The following is a 24,417-nucleotide window of genomic DNA, read 5'->3' as shown; positions in this document are numbered from 1 at the left end:
GTGTTGTCAACCATTTTCAGTTGTGCCAGTTATCTTATAGGCCTTATAGTCAGGCCAATGGCCAAATTAAGGAGCATGCATGTAGGTTGACAACTCTACTGCAAATCTGTGGTTTAGTCAGTGGCGTATCATCCATTGGTGCAGGGTGTTCACTGCACATGGGCCCTGGAGGGGGGGGGGGCCCCACTGTGACCCACCCTGCTGCAGCCACGGAGGATTGTCCCTTGACAGCCGGGAACGATTGCTGTGGCGGGGGGAGTTGCGAGCACCGATCTCACTGTATGGATTCTCAGACAGCCACTTCTCCTCCTCTCCCTCCCATGGCTGTCAGCTGAAATGCCATACAGAGAGATCGGTGCTCACAGCTGCCCCCCCCCACCACAGTGCCGCACTGATAATCCCCCCAATGTCCGCCATGTCCTCCTCTTCCTCTGCCCCCTGTCCTCCTCCTCCGGCCAACTGTGTGCTCCTCCTTCGCCCCCCTCTCGTCCCCCCGCAGCGGAATCACTCCTCTCCTCCTCCGCCGGCTGCGGGGGATGCGTCAGCATGGAGAGCGAAGGAACGGGCCGGTAAATATGTAATTTACCGGCCCCTTCGTTGTCTGAATTAGACACAGTGAGCGACTCCTGTGTCCTGTAATGACTGAGCTAATCTTCTTCAGTTTATGAATGAATGGGAGCGGCTGTCTCCTGCCTATTCATCTTCAATGCTGAGGCTGCTGAGAAAGGGACTGGGGAATCTGGTGTCCTTAATCCCTTTATCTGTCTCAAAGGGGAGATGTTTGGGAAAAAATTGCAATAAATATTACAAAAATGCGAAAAAATAAAAATCATGTAAAAAAATAATATAAGGTAAAAAACTACTGACACCCCCCACCCTTCCAACCCCACCCCCTCCCTCCCAAAAAAAGCAATGTGAAAAAAATGAAAAACAAATTAAAAAATAAAAACATAAAAATGAAAAAACGATTGACACCATCCACTGCTCTACTGACACTGTCCACTGCCCCACAATCCCCCCGCCACACCCTTCCCCAGAAGCACTGTGTAAAAATTATTAGAAAAAAAAAATGTAAAAAAATAATAGATAATAAAATAAGAAAAAGACAAAAAAATGCTGCCACTGTCCACTGCCCCACTGTCACTGTCCACTACACCCCCCCCCCCAATCATTGTGAAAAAATAATACAAAAATAAATTGTAAACAATAATTAAATAATAAAATTGTCTACTGACACCATCCTTTGCCCTACTGACACCATCCAGTGACCTCCAAAAGCATTTGAACAAAAAAAAACTAAATAATGTAAATGTAATGTAAAAAATTATTTTAAAAAAATAAAAATAAAGAACTACTGACACTGTCCACTGTCCTATTGACACCATCCTGCACATACTACCTACTGCCGTACACTCCGCACTCTTCACCTGCACATTCTACCCACTTCCATGCACTTCACACTCCTCTCCTGCGGATACTACCCACCACCATACACTATATTCTCCTCTCCTGCACATATTACCCACCACCATACACTCCATACTCTTCTCCTGCACATACTAACCACCTCCATACACTCCGCACTCTTCTCCTGCACATACTACCCACCTCCATACACTCCATACTCCTTCCTCTCCTGCACATACTACCCACCTCCATACACTCCATACTCCTCTCTTGCACATACTACCCATCACTATACACTCCATACTGCTCTTCTGCACATACTACCCACCTCCATACACTCAGCACTCCTCTCCTGCACATACTACCCACCTCCATACACTCCATACTCCTCTCCTACACATACTACCCATCACTATACACCCCACACTCCTCTTCTGCATATACTACCCACCGCCGTACACTCTTTACTGTACATTTCCTATTTAACATTACCATATTCTGCACTATGCAAGTCATCTCAAACTTAAACCCCACCCTTTAAGCCATGCCCAATAGCTCACACAATTTAATCTACGTCCACATTTTGCGACGGCACGCTGAGCTTTTTTTTTTTTTTTTTTTTTGTCAATGCCTGGGGCCCACTTTTTTATCTTGCACATGGGCCCACTCATCTCATGATACTCCCCTAGGCTTAGTGTTGTCAGCCTGCAACAGAAACTGCTCTTTCTCCACGTTAGAAACTTTGCTAAAGATTCACATAAAATGTTATGCTAAACAAAATTGTTTACGGTAAGGCATGATGACAAACATACTAAAACATATATTGGATTTACATACACCTTACTGAAAAAATAGGATTACCTTCTCAATGTTATATCATATTTCAGAGAACAAGAAAGGTCTATTGTATTTAACTGTCTTTGTAGCAGTTGGTGAGTGATAGAAGCAATAAATGGATTATATGACTTTTAATCAACTTCCATCACCATCTGCCACTGTACCAAACAGAACATGGTGAAAGGTGACCATTAATGAGTAATTCTCTTCACCCCTGGGAAATGTTTAAATCTCTCACAGATAACATGGGGCAGAGATCATCTGTATGCCTTTAATGGAACTATGTTCCCTGTAGAATGAACAGAAGATTTTTCCCCAATGGATTCAAAGGCAGTGAGAAGACCCCTTTTCAAGGACCTTTTCCATGTAATAAGAATCCACAATCAGTGACCAATCACCTTCCAGTGGCATCCATGGAATGTCGGTTTCTTTCTTCTTTTGGGGTATTAAAATATGACAATTTTACTTTACTGGTTCTGCACTGGCAATATCAACAGTCCTGTTTCTTATTTTGGTCTGTGACCCTTGTGGAAATTTGTCATCAATTCCTGTCCCTGTGATGACCCTTCAACAAATGGAGGACAGGAAGGCACAGATAGCAAAAAAATACAATTTTAGAAGTTCTAAATTTCCCCCATGCTACTAAATAATGTATTTTGTCAATTTCTCTATTACTCAATAGAAAGTGACTATAAATCTCCCTAATAGTGATCCAAACCTTTCCCACTCTATCCAAAAAGATAAAAAAAATGGCTACAGTTTGACTTTAAATAAAAAAGACTACAAGACAGATACAAATGCCTCCAAATTGTTGGCAATAAGTTTGCCATAAATGATCAATTTATTAACACGTATTATGACTTAGATAAAAATATAGGATCTAAAGGAGAGCAATTTGTAGCAGCAAATGACAATGTAATGATGTTGCACAAGGTGCACCTGAAGCTATGAAAAATTGCTTCCTAGCACCAAGGTGCCAGCGACTATAGCACTTACGCCGCTAGCTACAAATCCCTGTTAATCGCTGGCATTAGGGATTTGTAATGGCGAGGGATCACTCCTCCAAATTTGCCCATGTGACATCAGCCTTATTCATATTTTCTCACCCAACAAATTAAATTCAAAATACTAACAACTTACAAAGCCATCCACAACTCGGCCCCCAGCTACATCACTAACCTAGTCTCAAAATACCAACCAAATCAGTCTGTTCGTTCCTCCCAAGACCTCCTGCTCTCTAGCTCCCTTGTCACCTCCTCCATCATCGCCTCCAGGACTTCTCCCCAACCTCTCCCATTCTCTGGAACTCCCTACCCCAATCTGTCCGAATGTCTCCTATTCTGTCTACTTGTAGACGATCCCTGAAAACCCATCTGTTCAGAGAGGCCTATCCTGCCCCCACCTAACAACTGTACTTTTTATCTCCATCAGCCCATCCCCCACAGTTATTACCTTTAGTACCACTTGACCCTCCCTTTTAGATTGTAAGCTCTAATGAGTAGGGCCCTCTAATTCCTCCTGTATTGAATTGTATTGTAAGTGTACTGTCTGCCCTCACGTTGTAAAGCGCTGTGCAAACTGTTGGCACTATATAAATCCTGCGTAATAATAAAAATATTTTCCCTGAACTCCGTTAGGCACTGACCAGTTCTCCTGCGCTGTGATGGAGGTAGGTGGGCTCTCTGAAACTTCTCTGTGGCTTCTTGAAGTTTTATTTTCCTTTGCTGTAGGATCTCCTCTCGCAATCTCTGTTCCTTCAACTCCTCTTCTCTACGTTTGTCTTCAAGAGCTCTAAGGAAGCAATAAAACAACATTCATAAACCGATAATAATGTAAAGGTAACAATCAAAAAATGAAATTAACCTTAGATAGTCAACATGTCAACAAGCCGCTGTGGTTGGAGAACGATGGAATATGCAGTTCCCACAACCAGAAATACCTTGTTCAATAAAAAGCTGGGAAGAGTGAAGCATTTAACTCAAACTGAAAGGGAAGTTTCAGGATTTGTATCAAATCTCTGAACGCCAGCTATATAAGCCAGGCAGATGGCTGCGCTGTCACCGATTCTTATAAAAGAAGAAGCTAAATCATACCTTTACTATAGCTAAGCCAATGTGGATAACAAGCTTTCAGCGCTACACAGGTATATCCTTGTGTGCATGTGGTTACTCGACAGTTGAAATGTCCAGACAAGCAGAAGACAGTAGAGACAAATATTATTATGACTCATACACGTAATAATGTACAGTACGCGGTGTGTTGTTAGAGAATCACAGCACACACGTGTTTCTGTACAGGGAAAGGAATGCAATTTGAAACAGGTTGTCATAGTAGTAGCTGGATCATTTATGTGCTGAAAGCTTTTTTCACAAATGTTTTATGGAATTTATGACCCAAGTACCATTAATTACATGCAATTCATAAATAGTATAGGAAAGCTATATATAGCTATAGCTTTAAAAAAAAAAAACACCACAGTAATGTGTAATATCGAGTTCTCTTGATGAATGGCTTGTTAGTTGAGACAATTAAGGTGGAACTAAGGGCAGAATAAAAGAAAAAGCACTTGTTCCTGCCCATTAACGGTATAATACTGCTTTGAAAGACTCAAAATGCCACATTCTGAAAGGTTTAGAGTCCAACAAATTTACCACTTTTTACACACCATTACTTACTAACACCTTAAGAGATTGAATGGTGTATACAAGTCACAGGTCAACTTACAGGTTGTTGCTGGGCCCTCTTGTCAAACACCTTATATGACCACATGGCAATCAGAGGTTAGAGGGTCATATTCTGCGGTAAAGTGGTTCTGTAGATGCTCCAGAGTCTTCCTTGGCATTTTAAATGTCTGCCTTATTGAAGTTAATCTCAAGGTTCTGTTAGGGTGGTAACTAGTTCCCACTAAACTTATGTTCCCTGGAAATTTTACATTGTGCCTTAAAGTGGAAACCCGAATTTTTTTTTTTTTTTTTTTTATGTCATTTGAGTACAGTCTTGCCACATCTCTTGCCATCCATCTCTGAGCAATCCTCTTTTATTGTTCAGTGAGAAAATTCTTGACAAAATGAGGAAAACTTTGTCAAATACGCCCCCTTGCTGTGAGTGACAGGTAATTTACATCTTGTGCACTAGCCTAAGTAAGACACATATATATATATATATATATATATATATATATATATATATATATATATATATATATATATATTATACCGTATAAAGCTGTGTCCAGCAGCAACCCCCCCCCCCCGTAAATGACATTTCCGTCCTTTCCTCCGCTCTCCATCCTGACAGAGCCCGCCTGAATGCAGGGGAGTCGGCTGTGGGAGATGAGGGGGGTGGAGGAGGAAGACACAGCGGGCGGATAAGGACAGGAGGGGGGCCAGAGAAGAAGGGGAGGTGGTGGTGGTGGAGAGAACACATCAGACGCTGGAGGAGGAGGACACAAGGGAAAGTTGGGGGTGATCAGTGCAGCGGAGGGACAGCCGTGAGCACCGATCTCCCTGCATGGCATTTGATCAGCTGCTTCTCCTTCTCTGCCTCCTCAGGGGGATCCGTGCTCACAGCTGTCCCCGCCGCACCGATCATCCCCGACTGTCACTGGACAGTGACAGGAGCCATGAGCGTGCTCCTCTTCCCCTGTGCGTGCACTTTTCACTCCGGCCAGGCGCCAGTGTAGAGGTGGGCGGGGAGTCTGGTGATGTCATGACTCTGCCCACCGAGCGCTGTACAACGGACCCGCCCACTGAATCCGGCTTTTTTGGGGGCTGCAAACAGACAGAGCGGAGACATTTGAAAGGTAAGGATACATGCAGGAGGCATGTATATCCTTAAAGATCACCCCTATGGCAGTACTTAAAAAAAAATGGGAGTGAGTTTACATCCACTTTAAGGGTTGTGACCATTAAGAAACTATGCTACACATATTGTGGGAATGTCCCATAATCCAGGGTTATTGGAATAGAATGTTAAACTGTCGTTCCACAGTGGCTCACCTGTTGATCATCTCCTGCTCGTCAATCAAGCCCAGAGCCAACCCTTTCTGGCTATTTAAACTGCCTAGTTCATTTCATCAATTGCCTTTGCTTTGGTCAACATATCTAGAGACTCTCTGCTGTGTTCCTGTTGAAGACTTTCCTGGCTGACCTCCCGTCTGGTTCCTGATTCTATCTGCTGCCTCTGACTACGCTGATCTCTGGCTTCCTGATTTCCTGGCTTGTTCTGACTACCCGATTTGGCTACCTAACCCTGGTTATGTTTTGACTATGTTTACCAGTTGTACCATTTTATTAAAAGATGTGTTTCTTACTGCATTTTCTGTCTCCGTCTGTTTCATAGTTCCTGACATGAAAACAGGAAATTTGTGTCTAAGTACTCTATTCCACTGCCACTCCACTTGCCATTTAGGCTATTGCTGGGAGACCTCTACAGCCTGCCCATGTGACTCATGAGATTGCTCCATTGACTATGGCCGTAGGGGTTCTTCGCCATGAGATAATCCAATTTCAAGTGATTTCCTCTCCTCGTTATCCGGCAATTATTGGTTACCCTTGGTTACAAAGGCCCAACCCCGCTTTTGATTGGCTTTGTGCTGAGGTTCTTTCCTGGTCGCCACAATGCAGTAAGACATGTTTTTGGAAAGTAGCTAAGGTCTTGTGCACCTCTTCCCTCTCCTCCTTGCCAGAAGAGTACCGCAAATTTAGCGATGTCTTTGACAAGGGTCAAGCCGGTAGTTTGCCTCCACACCGGTTGTATGATTGCGCAATTGACCTTCAATCTGGTGCTATGCCTTCCTGTGTCCGGGTTTACCCTTTGTCTGTGTCGGAGGATAAAGCTACGAAGGACTATGTTGCTGGCGCAATTGATTGCGGAATTATTTGACTGCCTCAAGAGAGCAACGGTTTTCACAAAGCTTGATCTAAAAGGGGCATACAATCTTGTGAGGATCAAGGAGGGTGATGAATAAAAAACTGCATTTAACACCAGGACAGGACATTATGAATACCTCGTAATGCCGTTTGGTCTTTGCAACGCTCCTACAGTTTTTCAGGAGTTTATCAGCGATGTCCTCCGTGATATGTTGCAGCAATGTGTGGTAGTTTATCTCAACGATATTCTCAAATATTCTAAATCCCTAGAGAGCCACCACACAGATGTCTCCCATGTGCTATAGAGGCTGAGAGATAATAACCTGTATTGTAAGTTGGAGAAGTGCGAGTCCATCGTGAACAGGTTAAATTTCTGGGTTATGACATTTCTACTGACGGTTTTTTGATAGACCCAGAGAAATTATCTGTAGTTCTACAGTGGTCTCGACCAGTAGGCTTTGCCAATTATTATTGGAAATTTATTCAGAACTTCTCTTCTCTGGTCAAACCCCTGACTGATATGACCAGAAAGGTCGGTAACCCACAGAATTGGTCTCCGGATTCCAGTAAAGCCTTTGAGTCTATCAAGGCTGCCTTTGTTTCAGCTCCCTTGTTGGCACATCCTGATCCTACGCTACCCTTCATTCTTGAGGTTGATGCATCTGAGACTGGAGTGGGCGCCCTTCTGTCTCACTGTCTTACCTCTGAGAACGCTATGCATCCCTGTGGCTACTTTTCTAAGAAATTGTCTCCTGCAGAATGCAATTACGAGATTAGGGACAGAGAATTGTTAACTATCATTTTAGCTCTTAAAGAATGGTGGCATCTCCTCGAAGGTACCATTGTGCCGGTCCTCATTTTGATGACCATAAGAATCTCACATTCTTGTCTGGGAATAAACGCTTATCTCCCAGAAGAGCGCGGTGGGCTCTTTTTCTGTCAAGTAGGGTTGTCCCGATACCACTTTTTTATGACCAAGTACAAGTACCGATACTTTTTTTCAAGTACTCGCTGATACTGATTACCAATACTTTTTTTAATGTCATGTGACAGTGGCACTAATATGCAGCACTGATGATGCGTGGACCGCGTCAGTAATTTTTTATTTATTTTTTTATACAATTTTATTTTTTTTATAATTTTTTTACAATTTATATTTATTTTTTGTAATTTTTTTTTACAATGCTTTCTTTTTTTTCTCCTCTTTGAGAAAGGGAAAGGGACTGAGGACACAGATTCCTCAGTCCCTTTCTCTGTAGCCTCAGCTGCACTGGAGATGAATAGATAGGAGACAGAAGCTCCTCTCCATTCATAAACCGAAGAATCGTAAATACAGTTTACAATGCTCAGTTATGAATGGACAGAGTCACTGACTCTGTTCATTCGGAAAAGGAAGGAGCCGGTAAATGACAGTTTTCCCGGCTCCTTCCTCCGCTCTTCATCCTGACAGATCCAGGACAAAGGGGGCAGAGGAGCACGGAGGGGGGAGAGGAGCATGGAGAGGGACAGGAGCACGGAGGGGGGAGCGAAGCACAAAGGAGTGAGCGGAGTCCTGAGGGGGGGACAGGAGCACGGAGGGGGAGCGGAGCATGGAAGGGGGGCAGGAGCATAGAGGGGGATTGTTGGGGGGGAACGGAGGAGCACACAGAGGGGGACTGGAGGAGGATACAGGGACAGTCAGGGGGGGATCGGTGCGGCAGTGTGGGAGTTACAAGCACTGATCCCCCGTATAGATTTCAATATAGCAACTGAAGGTGCCGCGGGGGGGGGGGGGGGGAGAAGAAGCGGCTGTCGGCTGCTTTATTGAAATTTATACAGGGAGATCGGTGCTTTTAACTCCCTCCAACCCCGCACTGATCATCCCTGACTGCCCAAGTAGGATCATTCGGAGCATTTGCTCATTTACAAGTACTTGCGCAAATGCTCGGTATCGGTACCGATATTAGCATCGGTATCAGCACAACCCTACTGTCAAGCTTCAATTATATAGTCTCATTCTTACCCAGTAATAAGAATATAAGGGCTGACGCATTGTCGCAACAGTTTTCCTCTGCTTCCAAGATTCCAAATTTTCCTCTGCTTCCAAGAGTCGATGCCTGTTCCTGTAATACCTCTCGATTGCATTCTGGCTACTGTACACACCAGTCTCACCTCACTTTTGGGTGACAGAATTTGTGCCGCTCAGATCCAGTCTCCTCCCAAGAAACCTGGTGACCGCTTTGTCCCTGAGAATCTCTGCACTGCTTTGCTCCAGACTTACCATTCTCCCAAGGCGGCTGGCCACCCAGGGAAGAATCGACTTATTTGGGCTATTTCTCAACAATTTTGGTGGCCTAGTCACCGCACCAGGGCAACACAGTTATTCTTATGGTGGTTGACCGGTTCTGGAAGACGTCACATTGTATTCCACTAAAGAATATGCACACATCCAAAGAACTGTCATCCATTTTTGTTCGGTTACATGGGCTACATGGGCTACCCAAAGTTATCATCTCTGACAGGGGTAGTCAGTTTGTCTCCAGGTTTTGGTGAGCCTTTTGCGCACAGTTAGGAATTCAGCTTTTCTTCTCCTCTGCGTATCACCCGCAGTTCAATGGGGCCACAGAACGAGCCAACCAAGCCTTGGAGCAGTTTTTACGCTGCTATATTTCTGACCACCATAACAACTGGTCAGACCTCCTACCTTGGGCGGAGTTTGCTCACAATAGTGCCGTCAATACTGCTTCCAACCATCCATGTTACCCGATTCATTTGTTCCTCAAAGAATTCCTGCGTTAGAGGAGCATCTCCGCGATCTTCGTTCCACTTGGGTGCAGGTCCAGGAGTCCTTGCGATGTGCCAGCGAGAGGTACAAACTCCATGCTGACCGTCGACGCCTACCTGCGCCTTCCTACCAGAATGGGGAGAAGGTCTGGCTGTCGTCTTGTAACCTCCGACTCCGTGTTACCTCACTGAAACTGGTACCACGATTTATTGGGTCTTTCCATATTCTACATAGGATCAACCCAGTGGCTTACACATTATACCTTCCTTCTAACATGCGTATTTCAAATGTTTTTCATGTCTCCTTATTAAAACCTTTGGCGTGCAACCGCTTCACCACCTCAGTACTATGTCCTCGCACGATGCAGGTCGAGAACCATGAGGAGTATGAGATACAATCGATCATTGACTCCCATAGGTTCCGTGGGCGCATACAGTACCTGGTCCTGTCCTATCCTCCTCCATGCTTTCCATAGAGATTTTTCCCTCAAACCTGGTGGTCCTCTGAGGGAGAGGGGTCATTGAGGAGGGGGTACTGTCAGTGCTGGGCTCTCAGCCCTATGTTCTCTGTGCTCAGCTGTTGGTTAATTGCCAGTACTCATTGTTCCACAGTGGCTCACCTGTTGATCATCTCCTGCTCATCAGTCAAGCCCACAGTCAGCCCTTTCTGGCTATTTAAACTGCCGTTCATTTTATCAATTGCCTTAGCCTTGGTCAACATATCTAGAGACTCTCTGTTGTGTTCCTGTTGAAGACTTGCCTGGCAGACATCCCTTCTGTTTCCTGATCCTGTCTGCTGCCTCTGACTACGCTGATCTCTGGCTTCCTGATTTCCTGGTTTGTTCTACCTACCTAATTTGGCTACCGAACCCTGGCAATGTTTTGACTACAATTACCATTTTATTAAAAGGTGTGATTTTTACTGCATTTTCTGTCTCCATCTGTTTCATGGTTCCTGACAGAAATGTAATACAAAAAGTTACTGGAATACAAGTCCCCAGACACTCACAATTCACACTTCTTAATGACCCAATTCAGGACATTCCTAGACACTCTCACATTTTAATCTTCTATATATTTTTTGAGGTTAAAATCAACAATAAAAAGGGCTCAGAAAACCCTGTCTGTATCTCTACCTTTAACTAAAACCAAAATTCCCTGGATTATGATGCATGAGAAATCAGCCAGCATCATTAAAGATAAACAACACCAATTATTATTAATTATTAATTAATTATTATTATAATTATTATTAATTATGTTAAAGTCAAACTCTGGGCAACTAAAATGTTATCATTTGTAGTGGGCTGTGCCTGCTCTACAAGGGTTTATTGCTGGTTTTGGACTGGAGGAGCAAAATAAAATTTTTACTTACCAAATCCTCTGTTCCACAGCCCCCACAGCTAGACCTGTCCCTGCAGCTTCTTCTTCCCCATGCTCTAGTGGTCCAGGGTCCATAGCCCTACATTGGGCTTGATGATGCCAAGGGACAGTCCACTGCCAGAGCGTGGGGGAGTGCCATATGCTGGGGGAGTGGAGAATCAGGAAGTAAAATGGCTTATCCTCTCCCCTGGACAAAACAAGCTATTAACCCCAGCCTTGGTGCATGGAATAATTTTTTCAGTTGGCTGGAGTTGGGTTTTAATACTCATAAGCCTCCTTGAATAATCCTCACTTCAGATAAAGTTTTTCAACCAGTTGAATCAGAACTTTTTTTTTCCATTTCATTTCCAATCTCTTTTTCTTTCTCTGTCTTTCCTATTGGATCTTTTACTCTTGCTGTATGGTCACAATCCCATAGAAAAATATGAGAAGCGTGGTCCCTAACTGTTATTGAGAGCTCAATCATTAGCTCTTAGGGATAACATTCTGTATGGAAAACTATCAATCTTTTGTTACCACAGCTAATGGATACTTATGGATAACATATGGATGATATTACTGTATTTGTTACTTTTTTTACATTGACAACTTAATATAAATATTGAAAGTAGAAAACTTGATGTTGTAACTGTCTAAAAAGCATTAGTTGGAGCTTTATGTTAATTTGCTTGTGGCATGAAAGTCCATTTAAATCTACATATCTAAGACTACCCTGTCCAGAGGTGACAGTCTCAGGCCATTTCATACAGCATATCTGCAGGTTTAGCCAATCTTCTATAGCATGCTTTTATTCTCTGAAGATCTCTTGTAGCACTCCAGTAGTCTTTCACTATCTCCTGTGGCATGCTCATACTCTTTGACCTTCTCCTTTGACCTGCAGTCTTTGTCCATCTCTTGTATTAAGCCTGAAGTCCTCGACTATCTGGGTTAGCAATCAAATCAGGTACATTTAGCCAAATCTAAATTTTCAACAATTTACTTCAGCCATAATTATGAGTACACCCCCACTTTTACTGTATTGTAATTACTAAAGCCCGTTCCTCTCTATGCTTTCTGTATAAACAACCATATTAAAATTTCAGATAGAAATTTGATGGTAGCTAGGCGAGAATGTATTTAAGAGATGATACAAGTCCTGCAGTGGGTGTGTTTGGGATATTCTCTCCTGTATAGTAAGCAGAAGACTACCGCCGTGGCCAAATGTGTTGAGAATGGCACAAATATTAATTTTCACAAAGTCTGCTGCCTCCATTATTATGGCAATTCGCATATACGCCAGAATGTTATGAAGAGTGAACAGATGAATTGCAATTAATTGCAAAGTCCCTCTTTGCCATGAAAATGAACTTAAAGGGGTTGTAAAGGTTAGTTTTTTTTTTTTTTTTAAATAACAAACATGTTATACTTACCTCCTTTGTGCAAGGGTTTTGCACAAAGTGGCCCCGATCCTCCTCTTCTAGGGTCCCCCAGCGACGTTCCTGGCTCCTCCTTTTGTAGAGTGCCAATACGGAGAGACGCTTTCCATGGGGTCAATGCTGCGCCCATTGACACAGACAGCAGGACTTGGCTCTTGTATCATTGATTGACAGCAGCCAATGGCTCCTGCTGCTATCAATCTATCCAATGAGGACCCAAGACAGCGGCTGGAGCTGATGTGCTCGGTCTCATCGCTGGAAAGATCGAGTTCAGGTAAGGAAAAGGGGGGCTCTGGGGGGCTGCTGTACTACAGAAGGTTTTTCACCTTAATGCATAGAATGTATTCTATTACCAGTGCAGGCAGGTGTGAGTGCATCTGCTGGCACAGTGAGGAGAAGACTTTTGGAGGATGGCCTAGTGTCAAGAAGGGCAGCAAAGAAGCCACTTCTCTCCAGGAAAAACATCAAGGACAGACTGATATTCTACAAAAAGGTACAGGGATTGGACTGCTGAGGACTGGGGTAAAGTCATTTTCTCTGATAATTCCCCTTTATGGTTGTTTGGGGCATCTAGAAAAAAACCTCAGTCCTTTCTCATGCCAACAGTAAAGCATCTTGAGTCCACTCGTGTGTGGGGTTGCGTCTCAGCCAAGAGAGTGGGCTCACTCACAATTTTGCCTAAGAACACAACCATGAATAAAGAATGGTACAAAAACATCCTCCGAGGACAACTTCTCCCAAACATCCAAGAAAAGTTTGGTGGCGAACAATGCCTTATCCAGCATGATAGAGCACCTTGCCATAAGGCAAAAGTGATAACTAAGTGGCTTGGGGAACAAAACATTGAAATTTTGGGTCCATGGCCAAGGAACTCCTCAGACCTTAATCCCATTAAGAACTTGTGGTCAATCCTCAAGAGGCGAGTGAGCAAAAAACCCCCACAAATTCTGACAAACACCAAGCATTGATTATGCAAGAATGGGCTGCCATCAGTCAGGATGTGGCCCAGAAGTTGATTGACAGCATGCCAAGGCGAATTGCAGAGGTCTTGAAAAAGAAGGGTCAACACTGCAAATATTGACTCTTTGCATAGATGTAATGTAATTGTCAATAAAAGCTTTTGCAATACCACATGCGGCCAGAAGCCAGGCGCGGGGGGTGGGGGGGTGGGGGGGGTTTTGAGCCTCGGAAACGGCAAAAGGCCCGAATACACTTCAGCTGACCTCAGCAAACCTCAGAAGGTCTTCCTACTCGAGATTTGCCAAGGTCAGCCGCGCTGTACTCGGGTCTTTCTGTGCATTTTCGAACGTGACGTTCGGCTCTGCTCGGCTCCGGCGCCCCCCCACCTCAGGCCAAAAGCGGTAGTGGCCTGAATCGTGCTTGTTTTGCGAGACAACACTCGCAAACCGAGTTACGATTTTTAAAAATACAGTGCTCGCATTGAGAAACGCTCGTTACCCGTGTTACTCGCAATCCGCAGTTCCACTGTATCATTCAATCCATTTCCCATACGCTCAAGGTGTCATGATGCCAGTCTGGGCTTGTCCCTGCACTCTTCCTACTCCTCGGGAACCTCTCTTTGACACTAAGCACTGTCCCTGACAGACAGGTGACCTGTCCCTACTCTGGCCACATGCGAAATGCGCACCAAGCACGGCAGCATGGGTCTTAAAAAGACTCTGCCTGACCCAAGATGGTCACCAGAGTCACATAGGATGCCAGCATTAAATCAGATAGCTGCTCCTTTGTGACCCAGGAATCATAGAGGACTTCCTCTCCCTCTGCAATGCTGCTGCGGTTGAGCGCCAACTGCAGTGGAGAAAATAGGCTCCCTACACTCCCCCCCTTTGACAGATGCTGTCCTCGGCATTGTAACACAGTAAAGAACGACATGAAAACTGCAATAAACATAATTAGGGCCTAACAGGAAAAGTTCAAACAACATAATCAGAGTACTGCGGCAGAGAATTAATCTAACATATAACATACTTAACATATAAGTACGAGAGCACCATTCTGTGCAGCAGTTAGGACCACCCACTTCTGAAAGAGGAGGAAGACCCTGCTCATCAAATGACTGAAGAGAAGTACCTGGAAAAAAATTACGCACCCTAAAAATGGAAAAAGGCAGGTGGAAGCACAAGGGGGATAGCAGACTGTGTGGGGTGGTTTAGTTTTGATTGTAGTTTTTACTTTTCCAAAAGGACTATACTCAGATATTATTCCAAGTTAAGTAATTTGTAAGGGTAACCTGAGCCTAATGTTTTAATGACTCGAATAGGGATCTATGTCTATGGGATATTAGTAGGCAGGCAGGTTGGCACTAGATTTTTACCAGCCACACTGTAAACAGCGCAGCCCTCATAAGCAGTAAGAACAAAGAGGGTTGGGGGGGGGGGGGGGCAATTTAAGCTGTGCATACTGAGGGAGGTAGGGATGGGGCTGGCAGAATTATTGAGAGAGGGCCATGTCAATCAATGTATTTTTTTTAAGCGAGAAAGGACCATGTTAATCAATTTATTTTTTTAAGTGATTGATCCCTAATGCAATGTTATTTTCTATAGGATTGCTAGCTTTCTAATTCCCCAATGCTGGGTAATAGCAGAGAGCCAGGCGCAAGTTGCTCTCTCCTTCTCTATGATGGCAATGTGGTTGGTCAGAGGGAGAGAGGAAAGCCCCTGCCCCAATTTACAGGTTGGCGCGCTGTGTTGCTATGGTAAACACTTCTTGGGTAGCCAGAATGAGCTATAAATAGCAGGAAGGGAGCTTTTTCAGGACTGCAATGAGCAATGGCGGCCCGTCCACTACGGGCGCCGCCCCCCCCATCCATGCGTCCGGCCCCCTGATCTACATGCAGGGGAGCCAGATGCATGGATTCCAATGGGGGGTGCTTTTTTTAAGCACGTGATTAGAGACAGAGGCTCTAATAGGCTTCAAAAAATGGTGGTCTTGGGGCACAGAGAACTGTGCTCTGAGCCCACCCAGTTGTGTGACAATAGCGAATAACCATTCGCAATTGTAACCCTGAATCTCCTACCAGCCAGTTGGGAAGGGGGTCATGAGACCCGTCACCCGATTGGCTCGAAAGGAGATCCGATCGGATTGACTGGCAAGAGACGCATGATGCACGGAGGAGAGGAGGGAGCAGACACAGGCAGGGGAACCGAGCAGCAAACAAGCAGCCCGCACCCTGGAGAAAAGCCGCTGCCCGCGAGATGGGGTAAGTGTGGGGTCCCAACTGACTCACCGACTGGGGGGTGAGGTTGCCGTCCGTGATCCGGCCGGCCGGTTGACCGACCATGGGGGGAGGATTGGGGTGCTGCCGTCTGTGACCGTGGGGGTGGGAATGGGGGTGGCAGTAGGTGGATTGCTTGCAGCCCACCCCCCAAAAAAAAACATCAGCTGCACAATTGTATTCTATGATTTGTTTTCTAAAAATAGCGATTACATAAAACAGCGAGCAGTCAAGTAATCGGTGTTACATCATATGGGGAGTTATTGTGTTATGTTCTTTGCACTTGTCCATCGGCAAAGCAGTAAAGCAATGCCGTACGGTACAAGCTACGGAGTCCGCACCTACATAACAATGAGCAACTCCAAAGTGACTCAGTAAAAGTGGTATAAAAATATTTCTCCCTTAATTAAATGTCTTTAATTATATTTACCAACACAGAATTTTATGTACCTGACATGACAGCCCTAAGCACTTAGTATGAAAATTCAAACACCCGGGGAAGAAACATCAACTGAATAAAAGGTCTGCCTTCATAAAACGTGACTAACCCTACAGGACAGCGATCACAGCCTTGTATTGGCTTAAGCAGTATTCATAAAAGCTCGGGGATAGGCCAGACACGTGATCCAACATGCTGCACGCTATGTTCTGGCATTGTATGAGTAATCGGTAACCTAGCACTCAAGTTTATTTTCTAAGACAAACAAGTGTGTGCGTTATTTGTATGTGCCATTATTTATCATCTAAAAAAGACTATTTCAGTGGTTAGATTCTGGTAACACATTATTGAAATGTTTACTGTAGAATTTTTTCTTCTCGGGACTCGGCTGTCGAAGCAAGACTCTATTTCCTTAAAAGGAAATCATTGAGCATTTTTATTACCTATTGGGTTTGCTTTAATTGTTAAAGGTGTCCTATAGTCTGTAAAGTACCTTTATTGCTACATTCATCCTAAATGATCCTATAAAAATGTAAAAAAAAAAAAAAGCACTCAATAAATAAAATAAACATGTAAATCTTGCAAAATCGGTACCATAAGGAGCCTGCCATGGTATAAGGGGCCTGCATGTAACTTCCCTATGCTACCTCACCACCTAATCAACTTTTAGAGACCCCACAAATTCCTGAGCAATTCTTGACTTTATAAGAGTTGGAACTTTAATGGCTCATTTACATGGACAGCAAGGGAGAAACAAAAACAGATGGCTGTCCTAATGTTTTACTGCCCCAATGACCACCCACCAAAAACATAACACGCAGCCAAAGGGGATCATGCACTTTTACCTTGGCATGTCAAGTTTGACAGGTGGAACCTGCCATAAAACAGGTAAAGTCACTGTTTGGGTATTCTGACAACAGCAGACACTGGCTGTCAAAATACAATATCTTGCAGGAAAGATTTGTCAATCCACGTTGTTTAGTGCGGATGGGGAGGTGTTGAGTGATTTCTTAGCTACAAAGGGCAGTTCCACCTTTGAACACTTCTCTAGCAAAGTCGGCCCTCTAAGCCCAAGAAGCAATACAATTTAATCAGATTTGTGACCTTTACCCAAAGGCCCAGATAACATTAAAATGTAACACTTCAAGTTGGACAATATGGATATTTCAAAACCCTGTATATACTTAAAGAGGACTTGAACTGTGGCAGAGGGCAAATGAGTAGTCACTGTGGTCTCAATGTCCATGTCTCTGTGCAGAGGTGGCCATTTTGTTCAAGGCTGGACTTTGCTATCTCATGTCAGAGCTGGCCCCTGATGACTGGTGATCTAAGGACTGCTGGAGGAATAATCAAGCAGCAGCAAGAGAGGTGTAGAAAGCACATATCAAAAGAATGGATGAAGCAGAAGCAGGGAGATGCTTGAACTGCAAATCCTTAGGCACTGCAGCTTTACTTACTAGCCTTCTCTCCCCTACAGTCTCATCCTCTCAAAAGGTCCAGGACTGGACCTCTTTTAGGTTGGATGATTTTATAATCATGTTTACCTTGGTGGATGCAACACTGGTCCTATGCTGCATCTGTCCCCCGCTGCCTGTAAGGTTGAAAACCGAGCGATCAAACACCGCCGATCGCTTGGTTCTCAGAGCTACCTGAGCAGAGAGCTGGTGACTGTCAGTCACCGCTCTCTGCTCTGCCCCTCCAGAGCTCACTAGAGCGCTGGGCTGTGGAGGAGGCAGAAGCGGCTGGCTCCGACACTCAGTGGCTTACTGAGAGGTTGAGTCGGGTGTCGGTCCAGGCATGTGGGTGGATCCTGACCATATGGTCGCGATCTTTCCCCAGCCTGGACTGGCTCTGTGACATCAGCTTCAGCCCTCTGTCTGCTGAAAAGGGGTCACAGGAGTGCAGAACGAACTGCACTCCTGTGATCCACAGGAGAAGTACCGCCAAACGAGATTTGGCGGTACTTCTCCTTTAACCCTCTTTGAACCAGTGCAGGGAGTCATGGGACCAACCACTATGATGAAATCACTATGAAGCCCTGCATATTTCTAAGTGGTTATATGCCAGTGCTAGATTCTTTATATAACAGATTCACTTGCTAAGATGACTTTGTAGAAAGGCGTTATTAGAAAAAATTGTTGGCCTTGGTATGCTTGGAATGCCTTGTTGTGAAACACAATTAAGCCGGTCATACATGGATCGAAATTAAGACATTTCGGCAAGGATCAGCCGAATTTCAATTCATGTATAGACAGGGAGGTTGTACAGAAGTTGATCTACTGATCGACTTCTCTGTAACTGACCTGTCGGATTCTCCCCACTCAATCAGTGTGTCAGGCTATAGCCAGCAATGTTAATCAGTGTATTCTGATGGCGGGGGAGTCTCCCCGATGTCAGAATACAACAGTCCAGCAGGAAAGATTCCCTCATCCACCTCGAATGTGTAGATGGAAGAATCTAGTTTTTTTTGTTCAACATGCTACTTGAATGAAGAAATTGACTAATCTTTGGGCTGTCTTATGCCTAGTAAACAGGGGCCAAATATCGGTCAGTATTGGCCGGTTCAACAGAAACCGACATTTGGCCTATGTGTACAACAGCCTGTCTGACAGAAGCCAGCCGAACGTCTGGCTTTTGTCAAACGGGCATGCTGGAAAAACAGCAGCCAATCAGCATCTGAGCCATTAGCTGCGAGTGCTGACTGCTGTGTTCTGGAAGGGGGCAGTTCCCCAGTCAGAGCACAATAGCTCAGCGGGGGGATGGCTGTACTAACCTCGCATAGTTAATACAGCAAGCTTCTCCGGTTTTTTTTTTTTTGTTCAGTCTGTTGGGTTGAAAGAAAACAATAAAAACTAGTAGTATGTACCAGGCTTTAGTCTCTATACTGTTATTGTGAGGTACTTGGGAGTCTGAAGGCCAGTCAAGCTGATAAGATATACAGAGATATCAGAAATGAATGTCTCTTGTAATGAGACGCTGCTTGAGCAAATTTGTATTTAATATGTAAAATGTTTATGTTTCAGGGGCTCCTACATGGCAACTGTCTCTGGGATTGGAGTTTAGAAGCTTAGAAGTCTTCTGTTTTAGTTCAATCCCATTTTATTTAGATTTTTTGCATACAAAAGTAACACGTACAAAGAAATACAGAGATATTAGGAATCAATTCTTTCAACAATGTTAGAGCATATACACTAAAGGTACTATATAGACACATGGCTTACATTTGAGGAAGACAAAAGGCACTAGGGGTTGGGCACCACTATCTTAGGACATCTAGTGGGTATCCTATGAAGGTAATAGCACTGTTGGGCTTGTTGGGTGTTACCCTCCTCTGGAGACAAAGTACTAGCTGAGGCTGTTCTGCTGACAGGTTAGCTGGTTAGCAAGGAGGTCATAACTGAACAGATGAGGCTGGTGTCCCAAAGTGGAAAAGAAGGTGGCGGAAGGAGAAGCAGTTGAAAAAGGGAGAAGAATAGGAAGGAGTCTACAAGACTCTGGTCCGTCCAATTCTGGGCACAAGTCCTCAGGAAGGATGTACTGGAAATGGAGCGAGTACAAAGAAGGGCAACAAAGCTAATAAAGGGTCTGGAGGATATTAGGTATGAAGAAAGGTTGCGAGCACTGAACTTATTCTCTCTGGAGAAGAGATGCTTGAGAGGGGATATGACTTAAATTTACAAATATTGTACTGATGACCCCACAATAGGGATAAATCTTTTTCGCGGAAGAGAGTTTAACAAGACATGTGGCCACTTATTAAAATTAGAAGAATAGAGGTTTAACCTTAAACTACGTAGAGGGTTCTTTACTGTAAGAGCGGCAAGGATGTGGAATTCCCTTCCACAGGCAGTGGTCTCAGCGGGGGGCATCGATAGTTTAAAAAAAACTATTAGATAAGCACCTGAATGACCACAACATACAGGGATATACAAGGAAATACTGACATATAATCACACATATAGGTTGGACTTGATGGACTTATGTCTTTTTTCAACCTCACCTACTATGTAACTATGAATAAAGGTATGAGGGGGAGCTGGGGGTGTGATGACTCCATTATGGCTTACAGGATGCTGTAGGGATATTCTCCTTGATCCAATCCTAGAATGCTGATGAAAAATGAAACCTAAGCCATGAGGTCCAAGTTTTTTTAAACTGTTCTTCCCTATCATTTTCCTGAGACAGCAGACGTTTGAGGTCCCTGATGGAGTCAAGTTTGTTTGCCAATTCCACAAGAGCAGGTGTAGTGGAGAAGCCTTCTGTTTTAATCAAGAGGTCAGATCCTTGGAAAATGTTGCTATTTCTAGCAGGGGCGGATCCAGAGTCTAGTCTCGGGAGGGGCACTGCCAGAAAATATATTTTTTGGGGTACATCTATCGGGGAAATGGCTGGTGTTGGTGCTTCAATCATCACGGCACCATGGTTGTTATGGTGTCAGGATGATTGAAGCACGTTATTACTATAATTACATTGTTATAAAAAATTAAATAGTTTAACTCACCATAATGCAGAATCAGTGGGAGCCCCAAGTGTGTCACTTGCCATGTCACCCGTCACCAGATGCAGATTGTCACTTGCCACGTCGCCTGCCACATGTTGCGGATTGTCACTTGCCACGTCACCTGTCACCAGATGCAGATTGTCACTTGCCACGTCGCCTGCCACATTGCGGATTGTCACTTGCCACGTCACCTGTCACCAGATGCAGATTGTCACTTGCCACGTCGCCTGCCACGTTGCGGATTGTCACTTGCCACGTCGCCTGCCACGTTGCGGATTGTCACTTGCCATGTCACTTGCCACGTCGCCTGCCACATGTTGCGGATTGTCACTTGCCACGTCACCTGTCACCAGATGAAGATTGTCACTTGCCACGTCGCCTGTCACATGTTGCGGATTGTCACTTGCCACGTTGCCTGTCACTTGCCACCTGCTAAGGTGGTCTCTTGTGTCCCAGAGACAGGCAGCAGAGAGATGATGTAATCTCTCTGCTGCCGCAGCTGCCTGCATGGAGGAGGGGAAGTTGAACTGCAGGGATGCAGGGCGGGCGCCGGGCGGTGAGAGATGATGTCATCTCTCTGCTCCCCCGCCCGCCGGCTCCCTGATTGGCCAGCAAGCAGCAGCCCGCCCACAAACACATTGAGCGGCACATGTCAGTCAGCGGCGGCTCTCTCTCACCTATGGAGCCGCCCGGCGGCTCCCTCACTCACGGAGCCGCCTAGTGGCTCTCTCAGTCACGGAGCCGCTCGGCTCCTGCTTCACTCACGGAGCCGCCCGGCTCCTCCTTCACTCACGGAGCCGCTCAGCGGCTCTCTCAGTCACGGAGCCGCCCGGCTCCTCCTTCACTCACAGAGCCGCCCGACTCTTCCTTCACTCACGGAGCGCCCGGCTCCTCCTTCACTCACGGAGCCGCCTGGCGGCTCTTTCACTCACGGAGCTGCCCGGCGGCTCTCTCACTCATGAAGCCGCCCGCCGGCGAGCTCTCTCTCACTCCCTGCTCTCACAGTAACCCGCATTTCTCGGAGGGGGCAATTGCCCCGTTGCCCCCCCCTGGATCCGCCCCTGATTTCTAGGGATCTCCACACATTTAATTACTCTACTTTCTAATCTTTACACTTACTTTTGTGACTATTCTCAATAAATTCAAGGCATTGTTTGGAAAAAATTGACTATAGGCATACTTAAAAGCAATATCACAAAATGTATTTATTTATACCAAATTCATAAACAGATAATAGATAAAACACATAGACATAGGTGAGAGTGATTAAAAACTTCTCAAAGGTTCGCAGTCTATCCAGAGTCCAAACATGCTCAATGGATACAACTGGTCGGCCTGAATAAGCCTGAGTACGGCAGTCAACCCAATACAATAACATGAGATAACCTGACCAGGTCAAGTCCTAAAGTAGTAATGCTAGCCAGCTCAGGAAATGTTAGTTCTGCTTTTCAAAGTATAAATGACATGCTCGACTAGTTTCGCACTGTATATGCACTTCTTCTCGAACTAAGACAATACATATAAAACAAAGTTTGCTGTCAAGGCGGGAGAACACCCAATTGGACATAGACACCGATAGGCCGCAAGGTCATACAAAATGGGTATGGGGACACACTTCAAGCACAAGCCAACCCCAGGATCTATAGTATAATTAGACATTCATATATGTAAGAAAAGTACTTCTACAATGGGTAATTAAGGTAAGTAATCCTATATGTCTTGGTTGGTATTGATCTGGATAGATAGTATATTAGGGCAAATGGTGGGTCTATAGGTGTTCCAAAATGTGACCGTACACAAGGTGCAATAATTCAGAAGATTTGAAAAGATCCTGATGATGTTAATAACATCAGACCACCAGAGGGCTCAAACAAAGGAGTCTGTGGGTTAAGGTTTGTCCTGGGAAATCAGGAGAGTATGTTCTATACAGGCGCAAAACTAGTCGAGCACATCATTTGTACTTTGAAAAGCAGAACTGACATTTTCTGAGCTGGCTACTGTTACTCATTATCAACTACTTTAGGATTTGACCTGGTCAAATTATCTCATGTTATTGTATTGCGTTGATTGCCTTACTCAGGCTTATTCAGGCCGACCATTTGTATCCATTGAGCCCATTTGGACTCTGGATAGACGTTGAACCTTTGAGAAGTTTTTAATCACTCTTACCTATGTCTATGTGTTTTATCTATTGTCTGTTTATGAATTTGTTATAAATAAATAAACTTTGTGATATTGCTTTTAAGTATGCCTATAAAGTCAATTTTTTCCAAACCAATGCCTTGAATAAATCATAGGATGTGGCATATGTTACTTTACTGGGCTGTCCACAGTGCCCTCCTGTGGTGATAGCACTAATAATAATTATTCTCAAAAAAATGTTCAAAACTATCAGAGGGCCCAGGCGAGCAGTCTGAAGACTGGAAAAAGGCAAGTATAAAAAAGCAAGTATTTCAGCAGGAGTGGTGGTGTGTGTGTCTTGGGGAGCAAGGGAAGGGGTAATTGCGGGTTGCTGGTATACAGGTGTACAGTGGGTTATGTGTGGCTGTCAGACCTTGATGCAAACACCTCCAAGAGTGAAGTTACACTTTAAATAGAAGTTATTATGCCCTTTCATAACACTCTTTTCAGGTCAAAGTGGTTGTAAACCCCTCCCGTATACCCAGTAAAGTGATTAGCCTCAGGTGATAAACAGGGATGAAGAAAATCCTCTTACATACGTTTTACCTGTCTATCTACACTGTTCTCTTCTCTACATCCATTCACAGTGGCCCTTTGTTTGTTTTTATTTGTCCCTTGGGACACTATTCTTTCCTCTAATACAAGACACTACTCCTCCTAGTGACACCAGCAGTGGAGCATAATTTCTGCCATTGACACCAACAATGGAGCATTAATCCTCCCACTGACACCAACACACCAACAATGGAGCATTAATCCTTCCACTGACACCAACAATGGGGCACTTGTCCTCCCATTGACACCCACAATGGAGCACTATTTCTCCTACTGACACCAATGATGGGGCACTATTCCTCCTACTCACACCAACGATAGGGCACTATTCCTAATACTGACACCAACAATGGGGCACTACTCTTCCCACTGATACAAACAATAGGGTGATATTCTTCCCACAGACACCAAAAATGGGGCACTATTCTTTCCCTTAATACCAAAGATGGGGCATTGTTTACTCTGTTAGTGATGCCAGGACACTTTCTACTCTCACTAGCCACAGTCTGTCCCCCTAAAGTCTGAAGGACAGTGAACTGGCCCTTTGTTTAGAAAGTTTGAAGACCCCTAAGCTAGATGTTTTATAAACTTAAACAACAAAATGCTCAAACTACAGATCCACTTCAAAGTACATCTCTAGTCACTGTATAACATAAATACAGCACTCGCTCAATGTATTGTATCTATGGAGGAGCAGAATTGTCAACCTAGAACAGGAAGTGTATTACGGGTAGGTCAACAGATGAAAAAAAAAAAGTGAAAAAAAAAGAAAATGAATGCAGTCACCACATCTACGGAAGTTATCAGCCCACAAGATTTCTTGCAGGATC

At 44.5% G+C, this 24,417-nt stretch overlaps 1 protein-coding gene across 5 annotated transcripts in view; it reads right to left on the bottom strand.

Annotated features, from left to right (window-relative positions):
• Window positions 1-24,417, bottom strand: part of CEP126 (centrosomal protein 126) — a 123,145-nt gene that overhangs the window by 63,315 nt on the left and 35,413 nt on the right. For 3 of the 5 annotated variants that reach the window (XM_073613060.1, XM_073613061.1, XM_073613065.1), the window contains one exon: window positions 3,890-4,035. In XM_073613060.1, the coding sequence (XP_073469161.1) occupies window positions 3,890-4,035 (146 nt within the window). Of the gene's footprint in view, window positions 1-3,889; window positions 4,036-4,337; window positions 4,440-20,851; window positions 21,107-24,417 lie in introns of those variants that run through there. The other 2 variants (XM_073613064.1, XM_073613063.1) reach the window with 2 other exon arrangements.

This window comes from Aquarana catesbeiana, linkage group LG02 (assembly GCF_042186555.1).
Source record: "Aquarana catesbeiana isolate 2022-GZ linkage group LG02, ASM4218655v1, whole genome shotgun sequence".
Lineage (NCBI taxonomy): Eukaryota > Metazoa > Chordata > Amphibia > Anura > Ranidae > Aquarana > Aquarana catesbeiana.
This window is presented reverse-complemented; position numbering and strand designations above follow the sequence as displayed.